This window comes from Mustela nivalis, assembly GCF_964662115.1.
Source record: "Mustela nivalis genome assembly, chromosome: X".
Taxonomy (NCBI): Eukaryota; Metazoa; Chordata; class Mammalia; order Carnivora; family Mustelidae; genus Mustela; species Mustela nivalis.
In genome coordinates this window covers 123,444,048-123,458,604 of record NC_139040.1, presented here as the reverse complement: position 1 = coordinate 123,458,604, position 14,557 = coordinate 123,444,048, and the positions used below count along the sequence as shown (strand labels likewise).

Genomic DNA, 14,557 nt, shown 5'->3' with positions numbered 1-14,557 from the left:
ATAAATCACTTTCTGGAGTAAATCAAGTTTGCACTCCAACCCTGGGCTGGCCTCCTCTGCATAGGGTGAACAGCTATGTGAAAATATTCCAAGCAAACTTTTCCATTAAACTACTTAGGGGAACTGGGTAATCTTGAGTCGGCCATGAAAAAAGTTCCTTTTCTCGAATAACATCACCAAATGTGGAAGTAACCATCCACCAGAATAGCGATGTTTAAACCACTCTAGGATTACCTTAGCTGCATCACTCTAACAGATGAGTGGAAAATTGGCTTTTCGTCTCTTCCAACCAAGAATTTGCATCCTGAATATAAACTTGGTCTTTGTAATGGAGCCAAATGGGTCATATTTTTCTTTAAGAAGAAATCCCACATCTGGGCCCCTGCGTGGCTTAGCTGGGTTAGGCCTCTGCCTTCAGCTCAGGTCGTGGTCCCAGGGTCCTGGGATCGAGCCCTGCATCAGGCTCCCTGCTCAGCTGAGAGTCTGTTTCTCTCTCTCCCTCTGCCTCTCCCCCGGCTTATGTGGTCAATTGTGTGATCTCTCTCTCTCTCTCTCTCGTTTTCTCTCTCGTTCACTCGCTCTCTCTCAAATAAATCAGTGAAATCTTTTAAAAAAGAAGGAAGAAGAAGAAGAAATCCACATCTTCACATATCAAGGGTTTTCTTATCTAATGTCACTAAAGTATGTCAGGGGTCCGTTTTAGTACAAATACCTCACTTCACTTGTGTTCTTTTTTTTTTTTTTTAAAGATTTTATTTATTTGACAGAGAGAGATCACAAGTAGGCAGAGAGAGAGAGAGAGAGAGGAGGAAGCAGGCTCCCTGCTAAGCAGAGAGCCCGATGTGGGACTCGATCCCAGGACCCTGAGATCATGACCCGAGCCGAAGGCAGCGGCTTAACCCACTGAGCCACCCAGGCGCCCCACTTCGCTTGTGTTCTTAGGAGCAGGCAGGTACATGGTAATGGAGAATGCGCTTCCCTCTACAGCCTCCGTGTTTGTGTGAAAAGTGTACCCATTACCTTGTACTTCCAGAAGCCACAGGTCTGTGGAAAGGAACCGTATTACCCCATGGAATTAGATTTGACACCAAGTGATTTACTGTTTCCCTTTCAAAAAAAGCCACAAAAACTAGAAGGGATCTATTAAAGAACAGATTTTTTTTTTTTTAAAGATGCATGAAAACATTATTGGGGAATATAAAGGAGATCTAACTGTATGAAGAGCCACATCCCGTATACTAATGGAAGATTCGACATGGTAAATACACAGACTAGCATGGAAATTATCCTGTAAATTCCTCCTAAGCCCACCAGATCCTAATGGGGATGTTTGCGGAACATGAAAAGCAGATTCCAAAAGTACACCAAGAAGAAGAAAAAAAAAAAAAAAGGACTACCTCGGGTACTTTTAAAGAACAGCAAGAGAAGAAAAATCCTCCTAGGAGATACCCAGGCTTATTATACATCTACAACAATCAGGACAGTGTACTCTGAGCACACAGATGGCAAACACAGAGCCAAGAAACAGAATAGAGTCCAGAGATGTACACACACTATCAGTAGGGAAATTTAAAACACAAGAGAAGGCATTATATAAAAATCAGTGGGGAAAGGATGAACCATTAATTACACGGTGGTTTCTGCACAGAAAATATAAAATAAGAATAGATTTCTATTGCATACTTAAACCAAAAAACTAAAATCCCAACAGAATAAAGACTGAAAAATGAAAAGCATACTTTAAAAAAAAAACTTTACAAGAAAAGATAGAAGAACAGAAGAACATCTTCATGGCCTTGGAGATAAAGACAATTTTTTTTTTTTTTTAAAGATTTTACTTATTTATTTGACAGCACAAGTAGGCAGAGAGGGAGACAGGAGGAGGAGAAGCAAGCTCCCTGCTGAGCAGAGAGCCCAGTGTGGGGGCTGGATTCCAGGACCCTGAGACACCCAGGCTGCACCACCCCTCCTTTTTTTAGGAAAAATTTTAAAATAAGGCAAAAATAAAGAGCACAAATCATAAAAGAATAAAAGATCTGTTAGGGTTTATTATAACAACAAAAAACTAAGTACAACAAAAGATACATTCCTTGAAGTTAAAAGATAAACCACAGAGAGGAAGAGGACGTGGAGGACACATTTAACCAAGGACTAATATATCCAGAATGTATAAAGAATCACTATAGGGGTGCCTGGGTGGTTCACTGGGTTAATGCCTCTGCCTTCGGCTCAGGTCATGATCTCAGGGTCCTGGGATCAAGCCCCACACGGGGCTCTGCTCCGTGGGAAGCCTGCTTCCCCCTCTCTCTGCCTGCCTCTCTGCCTACTTGTGATCTCTCTCTCTCTCTCTCTCTCTGTTAAATAAATAAATAAATAAATAAATCTTAAAAAAAAAAAAAGAAAGAAAGAAAGAAAGAAAAAATCACTATAGACCAGTAAGAAAAAACAAGGTTGGGGCACCTGGGTGGCTCAGTTAGTTAAGCATCTGCCTTCGACTCGGGTCATGATCCCAAAGTCTTGGGATGAAGTCCCACATCAGGTTCCCTGCTAGCCACGGAGCCTGCTTCTCCCTCTCCCCACTGCTTGGGCACACGTGCATGCTCTCTCTTTCTCTCTCTCAAATAAATAGAATCTTTAAAAATAAATAAATAAATAAAGAGAAGAAAAAACAAGGACATAGGGGCGTCTGGCTGGCTGGGTCAGGAGAACACACAACTCTTGATCTCAGGGTTGTGAGTTCAAGCCTCATGTTGGGCATGGAGCCTACTAAAAAAAAAAGAAAAAAAAAAAGAAAAGAAAAAACAAGGATATAAATAGAAAGAGAAAACTCAAATAGCCAATAACCTACCAAAAAGTTTCAACCTCTCTAAGGAACTCCAACATAAAAAACAACAAAATACCGCTTCCTACCTCTCAGATTTTTGGAAAAATAACACTGTTGACGATACCAAACACTGGTGATGGTACAGAGAAACACACGTTCGCACACGGTTGGCGTCAGTGTGACAGACACCACTACTCGGGGATCAGCGAAGACACTTCGCTCCACGTGACGACAAAGCATTCCTTCTGACGACGACATCATTACTGCGGTCAAAAAGAGGACAAAGCTCCTCACTGAATGAAGGCAGATGATGACTCGTTTAGGTCCAAACAACACTAGAAGTTCATTCAAGCAAAAACACTTCTATATCTATTTCTAAAACTTGTCAGGATGAAAACCAGAAGTCATCCCAGGCCTCTTGTTCCCAGCATTGTGCTGGGAACAGCCAGCCACAGTTTACTAGCTACTATTAATTTAGACAATTTATTCTTAAAAGATTTTTTATGGAGAGAGAGTGAGAGTGTGAGTGAGACGGGGAGAAGGAGAGAGAATCTTAAGCAGACTCGACACTGAGTGCAGAGCCTGACGCAGAGCCCGACACGGGGCTCGATCTTACGATCCTGAGATCATGACCTGAGCCAAAACCAGGAATCCAATGCCAACCGACTATACTACCCAGGCGCCCCTAATTCAGAAAATTCTTAAAACACCATCTTCTTTCAGTAACTGACTGGGAAGGGGTCTCAACATCTGTTACATCCTTACAGCTCGAAGCCATAAAGTAGCTGTATCGATCAGATCCTGAAAAAAATACGCTAGTCTACAAACACCCCTTTATTTACAACCTCGCCATCGTGTACTTTCCATTTCCCAGGGGGATAATGGGGCTGGGCTACCTTATCTCTGTAATCTCTTCAACCACGTGTATGTTTTTCCTGTACTTGTCTCACTGCTCATCAATTATTCTCAAAGCCCTTCTCACACCTGCTGTGTCAATGTTTTCCACTGAAAACAGAGGGTAGGAACCAGTGGTTTATGGACTCCCTAGAACACCTTTATGTATCAAGGCATTTTGTAAGTGCCTTTTTTTTTTTAAGATTTTTTTTTTCTTTAAGATTTTTTATTTATTTATTTGACAGACAGCGATCACAAGTAGGCAGAGAGGCAGGCATAGAGAGATGTGGAGGCAGGCTCCTTGCTGAGTGGAGAGCCCGATGCGGGGCTCGATTCCAGGACCCCAGGACCATGCCTGAGCCGAAGGCAGAGGCTTTAACCCACTGAGCCACCCAGGCGCCCCTAGTAAGTGCTTTTAACCACAGTGGTAGAAGCAGTTCTATTTTTCAGACAGAAAACATCACCAAGTTTTAAAATGTTACTAATGGTGATCAAAAGCTGCCAGACCTAAGGGTTTATCCTGTGTGGTTCCATTTATATAAAGTAGAAAAACAGGCAAAACTATGTTGGCAGAAATTAGGAGTGGTTACCCTTGGTTGGGTGCCTCCAAGGGAGCTTGTGGGGAATTTCTGCAGCGCTGGTAATGTTTCACTTCTTACTCTACATACTGGTTAATTTGGTAAAAACTTACCAAGCTGTCTGCTTACGGTTTGTCCACTTTCAATGTATATATTTTACTTCAGTAGCAAATTTTTAAATGATTTTTATAATACCCATGCCTCTTACAAAACACCTAAAAGTATTTGTGACGAGAGCATTTATGTAATAGAGCTCAGACCCGTTTTTGGTAATCCAGGACACTGGCTTTGCGAAACGGTAATAATTCATGAAATGGAAATTCATCTCTTTAATGTTCTGAATTCTGTTTCACTTACCATGGAAACTGTCAGAATATGCCACATGAGAGAACTAAATGGAAAATATAAAATAAAGTGCTGCATCAAATAAAGTTATCTTCAGGGTCTGAATTTCTTTGCTAATTGCATCTCCATTCTTTGCTCCTTGTGTGAAGAACAGATGCCTGAATTCAAGCTGCCATTTTAAAACCCTCCGTTTAAACATTCTTTTCGGGGAGTTGTGAAACATCACATTCTTAAACCTAACAGAGGGACCCGATACACATATAGAACAGCCAGTTTCCTAGGCTCCTTCTAACCGGCACTTCCAACGTTCTTGTGCTTTTTACACCAGAACTAGTTTCCAAATGGCTCAAACCTCTCTGAACAGACCAAGTTAAGGTCTTGGGCGGGGCTGGGGGCGGGGGCGCGGGGGGGGGGGGACATGGACAGAGTGGGGCACAGAGGGGGCTGCAGGGAAATATACGGCTGTGGGAAAGAATTTCTGTGAGCAACAAGGGGGGAATCAGTCTTTTCTGTTACAATGCCTGCATCTCTCGAACACATGGAAAAATGTAATGAAGTCAGAACTACGGGCCCTAAGGACAGGACAGGACAGAACGGAACGTGCCGGAAGGTTGCCTTAAAGGCTTAATCTGGGTAGATTTGATTACAGCTAAGGAGATAAATTCTAAATATGGAAAAGCCATCAAGGTAATTACGGATATTAAAAAAATGGGACTAGATCCTTGATGTCTTTCTACCTAATGAAGAGCACAAAAGATGATGTAAGTGATTTTAGTAAGCAAGGCCAATTTCATATAGATTTCCGACCTTTCAGAGGTACGTGCGCTGAACAGCAGAACAGGTTACAAAGGAACGCAGGACACTCTCCATTCCCAGGGGGGTTTGGTCTCATTAATCAGATTGTTTAGTTACCATTTTACTCCAAAGAAAGAGTGAACGGGCTGGTCTGCAAGGGCCCCCATTCTATCTCGATTCTCTGATGATCTTGGAAAAAAGGTTTAAAAAAAAAAAAAAAAGGCAACTTCCTTCAGCTAGAAAAATCAAGCATCCCTTTTGGAAGACAAACGCCCTTTTACAAACCAGAGGGCTTCCTGTTCAGCAAATGTGCTCAACTAAGTCCTCAGTGATGCTCCTGTGAGATTTTAGAATACCGGGGGAAGCACCAAAGGTTTTCAGTCCCTCTTATTCCACAGCCGGGGTTCTTGACTTGGGAGGGTTTTGCCCCTCGAGGATTGTTATTTCGCCCCGTCTGGAGACATTTCTGGTTGTCACGACTAGGAGAGTGTTGCTAGCACAAAGTAACCAGGGATGCTAGTAAATATCCTACAATGCACAGACCAGCCCCTCATGACAAAGAATGGTCCAACCCAAAATGCCAATCACGTGGAGGCTACGATCGAGGGAGAAGGAGGGGTGTCTGGCTGGCTCTGTGGGTAGAGCACATGACTCCTGACGTCGGGGTGGTGAGTTCGAGCCCCACACTAGTTCTAGAGATTACTTAAAAATAAAATATTTAATTTAAAAAAAAGAAAGAAAGGAAAGGAGCCTTCTTTTATTTCAGTATCTGTCTCCAGCAGTCCGAGAAGAAAATAGAATTTAACAGTCCTATAGAAAACAAATAAACAGGCAACCAAATACTAAGCAGTAAGTCTAACTCAACATCCTCTACCATACATCTTGTCACAGCGAGTTCAAATATACTGCGTTATACACAGCCATGAAGGATAAAATTCAAAAGATCAGGTTTAAATACATTTTCCTTTGGCAGATTTTGTTTTCTAACAAAGTAATAAGCAGTTTTTATTCCTAGACATTAAAATTCTATCTTCTAATTACTCCTTTTTTATTAAGTGATCAGTTCATCCAGCAGATGGAATAATCAGATGTAAGCATCAACCTATCGAGATAAATTTTAAAATAAATCCCCAAGATTGATTGAGAACAAGAGAATACAAATTGCCTACATCATGAGGAAGAAGTAGGGGACTATCACTACAGAAACTGAGGAGGACATCATTCAACAGTTTATACAAGAATATTAGGAAAACTTTATGTCCATAAACTTGATAACTTAGACAAAATCAAAGTCCTTAAAAACACAACCTGGCAGAATCAAACAAAGGGAAAGAGTACATCTGAGTAGGACTATCTCCGGGAGCAGGTGGGGGGGCATAGAACTTTAAACATTTCCACAAAGAAAACTCCAGACCCAGATCACTTCACTGGCGAACTGTTTCAAATATTTAAGGAAGAAAAGCGCCACTTTTAAGATCACTTATCAAATACACAAGTAGTCAAGACCGGTTCTGTTTCAATGCCCACCCTTCTCATCCCAGAAAGGCTCGCACTTCTCTCCTTCTCTACTTTATCCTTCGAAAGGGAGGAGGCCATACACAATATTAAGAAACATTTTTGCAAGATCCCCGTCTACGGGCCCAGTTGTAATTAAAACGCGTCTGGCCCCTGTCTTATTTCCTACTGTTCCCCACCCCCATTCTCTGCTGGGGCCAAGCCAGTTTCTTCAGGATTCCACCTGTAACTCTTGCCTGCTCCTTCCTCTGTTCCACGGCACCCTAAGCCCTTCCGCTCTTCTCAAAACACCTCAAATCCGAGTCTCCACCAGAAGCTTCAGAGAAGCTACAAGATCTCACCCTTCTCACAACTCCTAGACTTCATCTCCGATTGGCAGTTCCACCCGTCCCTTCCCCGCTTGAAATGTCTTGGTAATTCTCCCCAGCTAAGAGGGGGACACGAAGTTCTTTGCTGCTCTTACCTGTGGCCCCGCCCCACCGCAGGTCTCAGCGCCCCCACCCCCAGGCCACGCCCACCCCCAACCCCCCCACCCCACCCCCAATCCAGCAGCCTCCCCGGACTGCGGCTCCTGCATATCTGTACCCAGGGCCTAGGACAGCTTCTCCTGGCCACTGCCACCCTGTCCTCCTGCTCAACCTTCCAGTCTTACCAGGGAACCCCATTCTGAAATACCAACACCAACCCCCCAGCCACACACACACCCCATGTTCCTCAGAAAGAGAAAACCATTCTACAGGAGCTATACCTACTTCTACTATCATTTGTCATCGGTCTCTCTGAGATGGCTGTGCTGCTTTGAGGACAGAATTCAGTTTAGGGGGGTTAATTTTTTTTTTTTTTTAATTTTTTTAAGTTATCGCTACACCTAAGGTGAGGTTCGAACTAGAACTCAAGACCCCAGAGTCGCAGGGCATCGCAGTGGCACGCGTTGAACCCAACTGCAGAGGAGACTGAAAACGCTCCGACCGACCGAGGAGTCCCCTTTCCCTCCGGGCAACAATGATGAATTTCCCTGCAACGGTGTTTTCACTCCAAGCTGCCCTAAACTTCAGAAATCTCACGAGAGGGAAGTACTTTTCACCAAGGACAGGAAAATATTTTAAGACGCCAAAAGAAAGAAGAAGAAGAAGAAAAAGAAGCTGAAGGCAAAAAAAAAAAAAAAAAAAAAAAAAGTAATGACACAACATTCAAACCGCTCTGTAAATTGTTTTTGTGTCTGCCTGTGGCAATCAGATTACTTCTGAAGCGTCTTCAAGCTCTGAATTCCGTTATTGTGTGAAAATCTGTGCTGAAAGTACTCATGTTATTAAAGAACAGTACTTGAGGTCCTTCGCCCTCTTTCATTTAGTATGATTCATCACAGTTTTATAATACATCGATATAATTTTACATACCTTGTGATCTGAGCGTTGATAACACAGATGACCTTAACAGAGCGTTTACCCCACAGACGCACCCAATTCTTCTATTATCCTCTACTCCTTTTATAAACCACACTGACCACTGTCCACAGACTTCAAAGCCTCAAGGCTATTCTGTAGTACATCTATAATATATAGAATATATTGATACATATTCTATATTATATATGTAATTATTATATAGAATATACAAACATCTATATTCTGTAGGACACCTGGTGGACACCAGCCACCAGCGGGACTGCGTAACTAAGAGTCACTTGTATTTGCTTCCCAACCTATTGATGTCCACTGTGTTTGTTACTGAAATTATGAAATTTAAATCCATGCTACACGGACTAATAAAACGTGTGCAAAAGAGCTTTTAGTTCTTCAGAACCGAAGCTCACTGCTTTGGCAAGTCTTACAACTGAGTCACTTGCCAAAATGGCAGCCTAAAACCACGGACAGGACGACTGTAGAGGTGTAAGGGGAGTGAGGTAGAGGACAGAAGAGAATTCGGCACAGAGACTGGCTCCCCAGGCCCCGAAGCGCTCATTGTACTCTGAAAGAATCTGAAACTGACAATCAGAAGCCAATGAATTCGGGCTGCGACTTCAAGGAATCCCAACCAGGGCTCACACGGAAAGCCAAGGCCTCAGCTCTGCGACAAAATACTGGCAAATTAAGGTTAAACAGAATGTTTAAGGCACACGTGTGGCACTTTAGGTGAGTCACCGCTTCGGCATTTTCCATAAACCATCTAACCGCTTCACCCGGGGACCGGCTCTAAAATCCTCACAGGGGTCAAGTGGTTTAGGCCACAGCTTTCGCTGGAGCAAAAAATATACTAATTAATTATTTCCTGTTGGTCGCAGACATAGCTCAGGGCTACTGGGCTATGAGGGTTGTTTAAAATTTCAGTTTGCTGCCGGACTTCAAGGGAGCTCTCTCCAAGACCTGAGGTTGGGCTCAATGTCAGATCTTTGCAATCACAGGGAGGGAGACTAGAACAATCTGGAAATACTTCCAGCGCAGCTGTTCATCAGGAGACCCTTAGTGCGTCTGGATTTCTGAGCAAACTTCTAGAACCAGACCCTAAGGTATGCCTGTCTGGCTCCTCAGGGGGCTTCCTTCTGAGTCTGGCCTCCGAAGGTGATGGGGGCCCCCGGGCGTGGGGAGGGGAAGGTTCCTGGAGCCGCCAGCTCTAGGGAGAAGAGGGCAGAGGAAGCCAGAGCTGGAAGCACCACAGCTCGCTCCACCAGGCTCCCTGGAGGGGGGCCAATATTCCTGTTGGCGGCCACGACACGGTGCCAGCATTCAACCCGGCTCCAGTAAGTCCTGTGACGCCGCCTTCACGGACACAAATAGTGTTTAAACAATTAGGGAGCTGTTTTCTCCCTATTTTTCAAGCATAACATTACCCTCTCCTTTCTTTTTTCTAAATTACACCCCTTTAGATCTGTAAGAGCCCAGAGAAATAACTTCGTCACATCCTTTTATTCTGATGTAAAGGGAGATCGAGAAGCGAGAAAAGGATTTACCTAAGACCACAGAGCACGTTGCTGCGATTACTGGGGTCCACACGTGGCCTCCACCTGCCCTGTTTTTCCTCAGTTCCCCCACCCTGGGGACCTGCTGCACCAGCACCAGCAGCACCCCCAGGGAACTTGCTAGACCTGCAGAATCCCCGCTCCCCTCCAGGCTCACTGCAGGACAAACTGCTTTTTTAACAAAATCAAAGAGGGTTTGTCTGCATGTTAAGTGAAAAACTGCTCTCGGAACCAGTCGCTGGCGATGCTGTTTTGTGAAATGATTGTTTAAATTCACGACCCTCACAAGAACTTCCTTAACCACAAAGTGGATGAAAACCAGGAGTTATTTTGCTGTCTCTGATCATTTCATATAGAATTTGCATTTAAAACGACAACTAATGAAACAGAAGCAGCGTTTCTCTCTGGATACGTGAGCCGTGTCAGAGCAGGGTCGATATTCCCCAGATGCCTCTATCGGAAGTTATTACACTGAATCCGAGCAGTTGCTAAGGTCGTCAGGGCTGTGAATAAGGTAACAGTAAGGGTTCTGGGGGCGCCTGGCTGGCTCAGTCCCTAGAGCATGGAAGTCCTGAGCTCAGGGTCCTGGGTTTGAGCCCCACTTGCGCCCAGAGATTACTTAAAAAAAAAAAAAAAAAGAAAATCTGTTAAGCAACAGGAGTTCCCAACAGAGAAAACCAAAGTAAAACTGGGAATGGCTGTGCGCATGTGCACAGGTGTGCGCTGGCCAAGTGCGGAACCCTGCAGCCAGGAGAGTAACTCTTGCCCCGTTCACTTAGGTCACGTACTGCGTACAAATGACACATCAACAGTTTCCCATTGGGCAAAAACCACCAAAGTTACTGAGTAGTCAAACACACTGCAAACATCAACTGGCTCGTTGCATTTACAAGAACTGTCCAGAAGAGGCAAATCCCTAGACACAGAAAGTAGATCAGAGGTTGGGGAGGAGGGATGGGGGGGTAGGATGGGGTGGAACTTCCAACAGGCACAGGGCTTCCTTTTAAGGGGGTGACACCCTTAGTGGTGGTGGCGGCACAACTTGAAACACACTCAAAATCACAGACTTTGTACACTTGAATGTGCAAACTGTGTGGTTTGTCAATTATATCTCAACAAGGCCCTAAAAAGCCCACAACTCCTTCAACAAGACGGGTTTTCAGAGACACTGAAAGGTCAAAGCGCATGTACCACTCCTGCTCAGGAATTTTTCATCTTAAAGATGCTGAATACCTTAAAATTTGAGTCCAAAGGGGACTTTATTTCCATAAACCTCATCCTTTTTACCAGTAAGTGAACTAACACCAGGTTAAGGAAGTGACTTGCATAAGAACCAAAGTCCCAACTCAGTGCACCAATGGTGAGAATTTTCCCAACATTAAATCATTTCAATTAAAACATTCATAAGCGTTGGCTGGGTAATTAAATACATCTGGAAAAATAAAACCAGTTCGTGGCCTTGTGGTGTATTTACGAAGAATCTGCCAAGGGAAATCAGTGTTTCCTTTTGGCATGAAGGGCACTTTTTTTTTTTTATGTAAAAATGAAAAACTAAAACCAAGGATACTGCCAGAACCAGTAAGGTATGCACAAATTAACATAAATTGGCAACTGAAGTGTAGAACCAACAATTGTCCCAGACACAAAGTACTTCCTTGAGAACAGGCCTCTGGTTGGGTATTTGCTTCATGAGAACCTGCACACTCCTCATCTCACCTCCACACCTATTTAAACACTAAAGCCTGCCCCCAGTGAGGTCCAGGTCCTGTGACAGCCATCCTCAAGAAGGTGCCCGTGTGGTAACTCGACGCTCCATTTTGAACTGGTACAAATCCTAATGCCTAGCATTAATGAACCAGAAATCACTTTATTTGAGGAAAACCAGTTAATGCTTTCCTGTGCATTATACTCCTCGAACTTCAACATCTTTGTGCCAAGTATTGCCAAAATCATTCCATGCTCAGTGGCAGTCATCTGATTTTTGTGTCTGAACCTCACTTAAAAGGGAGCATTAAAAACAGGGTGGGGGGTGGAGGGAAGCCTTGAGGGGTGCCTGGCTAGCTCAGCTGGTGGAGGGGGGGGGACGACTCGATCTCGGGGTTGTGAGTTCCAGACCCACCTTGGGTGTAGAGATTACTTAAAAATAAAATCTTAAAAAATAATGATAATAAAAGGGAGCATTGAGTGATGAGGTCATGCAATTCTGCCCCTTTTAGAAGGATTTTATCCTAGCTCTCCCCTAACTTTCTGGTAAGAAATTTTCTTTGCGGATTCAGGGGCCTTGTTTCCTTTCATATTTTGATCATCTAGTAAATTAAGAAAGAATTAACTATACAGGGGCACCTGGGTGGCTCAGTGGGTTAAGCCACTGCCTTCGGCTCAGGTCATGATCTCAGGGTCCTGGGATCGAGCCCCACGAGTTGGGCTCTCTGCTCAGCAGGGAGCCTGCTTCCTCCTCTCTCTCTGCCTGCTTCTCTGCCTACTTGTGATCTGTGTCTGTCAAATAAATAAATAAAATCTTAAAAAAAAATTAACTATACAATTCTTTGCTCTTCCCTTTAAATTCAACATAATAAGCTCTCCATGCTGTCCCTCACCAAAATGACAATACGCACAAAATCACACCCCCCCACTTACTTACTTACTTACACACACACACACACACACACACACACTCTCTCACTCTTTCTCTCTCTCTCTCAACAGCAAAGGGATGCAGACTGGGTAAGAGGCCAGGAGTGGGGATGGGGGACGGGCAGCGATTCCCAAGCCCTGACCACGAGCCCGCAATGGTTAAACCCACGGCGTTCCTCATTAGGCATGCTTCGGCGTGGCTCCTCAGTCTGTGGCTTTTGTGGCCGCAGCGTGGCTGCCACAGAGAAGGATTAACAAGCAGGGAGAGAACCCTCTCCCAATCACCGCTCTCAGACATTTCCAGGGGTGCGGCGGAATTGGGTTGTTCGCCACGGCATTCCCGAGTTCCCATTCCGATGGGGTCCCCGTGTAACGACGTGTTGCTGACGGCAGCATTTCGGGGTGTTAGGAGGGGACGGGAAGAATCCCGCGGCCGCCTAACATTCGCCCCGGGCCAGGCTGGAGCTTTTCAGTCTCCAGAACTGGGCTTTCACCGTTGCTCGTCGGTCCCCCCAACCGCACTCGAATTCGCTTGGCAAACCGTCTCCACCTGCGCACGGGTCCGCATTTTGATAGTTGCAACGGGGGACAAAGAAAAGAGGCTGACCCTCTGACCCACGCTGTCCCTCTCCCCTCCCCCACTCCTGGTTTCAAGGGTCCTGGCTCCAGAAAGGGCTCTCGGAAGACCCCAGCCTTGGGGAGCCCGGCGTTTGTTTCGTTGGGGGGTGGGGGCAAGGCAGGAAGCCCCCGGCAGGGTGGGACAGGACCGGACCGGGAGCTGAGAGCTCGGGCCACGGGGAGAGCGTCCCGGGAAATGAGCAAGAGACTCCTCTCTCCCCAGCCTTCAATAAAGCCGCCCGGGACGCCCCGTCTGCTCGCTCCGCAGCCCCTCCCGGGAGACCGGCTCTCGCCCTTCCGCGAGCCGCACGCCGGGGGTTGCTGGGGTGGGGGGCGGCGGGGGGCGGCGGGGAGCGGCGGGGACCGGGACGCCCCCGCCGCGGAGCAGGGACGCGCACCTGGGCGTCCGCGACACCTGAGACGCGCCCCTCCCACCTCCGGCCTCCGGGCGCGGAGGTGGCCCCGGAGCCCCACCTGAGCGGGGGTGGGGTGGGGCGGGGCGGGGGCCGGGGCCGTGGTCGTGGCGCGGGGCCAGCGCGCTCGCTTACCCATGGCTGGAGACTGGCGGGAGGGGCGCGGGCTCTGGGCGCGCGGGCTCCCCGGGGACGGGCAGAGCCGGTGGCACAAGTTTGCAGGTCTGGCGGGCACGTGCGCGGGCCGGGCTCGGGCGGGCTGCTGCGCTGCTAGGCTGGCGGCTGGTGGCTGGCTCCTGGCTCCTGGCTCCTGGCTCCGGGGCCGGGGTGGGAGCGCCGCGCGGCTCCGCCTGCACTGGGGGCCGGCCGCGCCGAGAGGGGCCCTGACGTCAGCGCCGGGGGCTTTGTGCGCCCGCAGCGAGGGCCCGAACCCGGCAGCGGGCGCGCCAGGGTGGCCGGCAGTGCTGGCGGCTTCCTCTGGGACCCCCCAAGCGGGCCGGCGCGGGAACGCGAGAAGCTGGGGTGGGGGTGGGATTCGGAGCGGGGGGAGTGACGGATCTGGGGGCGCGGACCCGCGTCCCAGAAACGAACTGTTTAACAGCTGCAAGGGGCTTTGCAATCCTAGTCTTCACCCATTGCGCAGATGAAGAAACTGAGGCCCGTGCACCGACCCCAGGACGGTCAGTGATTGGCATTTGCCGGGTCCGTAGTCCCGGATCCTGTATGAGCTGCAGGTGATTACTGAACTCTGTGGGGCTCAGCCCTGTTTGCACATTCCAACCAGCCGGGGAGCTTTGAAAACCTGGTTGCAGTTTTTCCAGGTGATTCCAGTGTGCATCCAACGTGGCCAGCACTGACTTAGGCTACTTGTGGGCAACAGTGATGTGGGCGGCACCCTCCAGTCTGGGGTGGTGAGAGGTTTAGTGGCGTCCTTAATCGGCCATCTTGGTCCCTGGAAGGCCACCCCTGTCGGGCTCTGGGAGAC

General features: G+C 47.0%; 1 protein-coding gene across 2 annotated transcripts in view; it reads right to left on the bottom strand.

Moving 5' to 3' along the window:
• The window catches only part of GPM6B (glycoprotein M6B), a 151,047-nt gene extending 136,949 nt beyond the window's left edge, over positions 1-14,098 (bottom strand). For both annotated transcript variants that reach the window (XM_082717044.1, XM_082717047.1), the window contains exon 1: positions 13,708-14,098. In XM_082717044.1, coding sequence (XP_082573170.1) covers positions 13,708-13,711 — 4 coding nt within the window. In that variant the 5' untranslated portion in view covers positions 13,712-14,098. The remainder of the gene's footprint in view (positions 1-13,707) is intronic.
• Between the last annotated feature and the right edge of the window lie 459 nt (positions 14,099-14,557).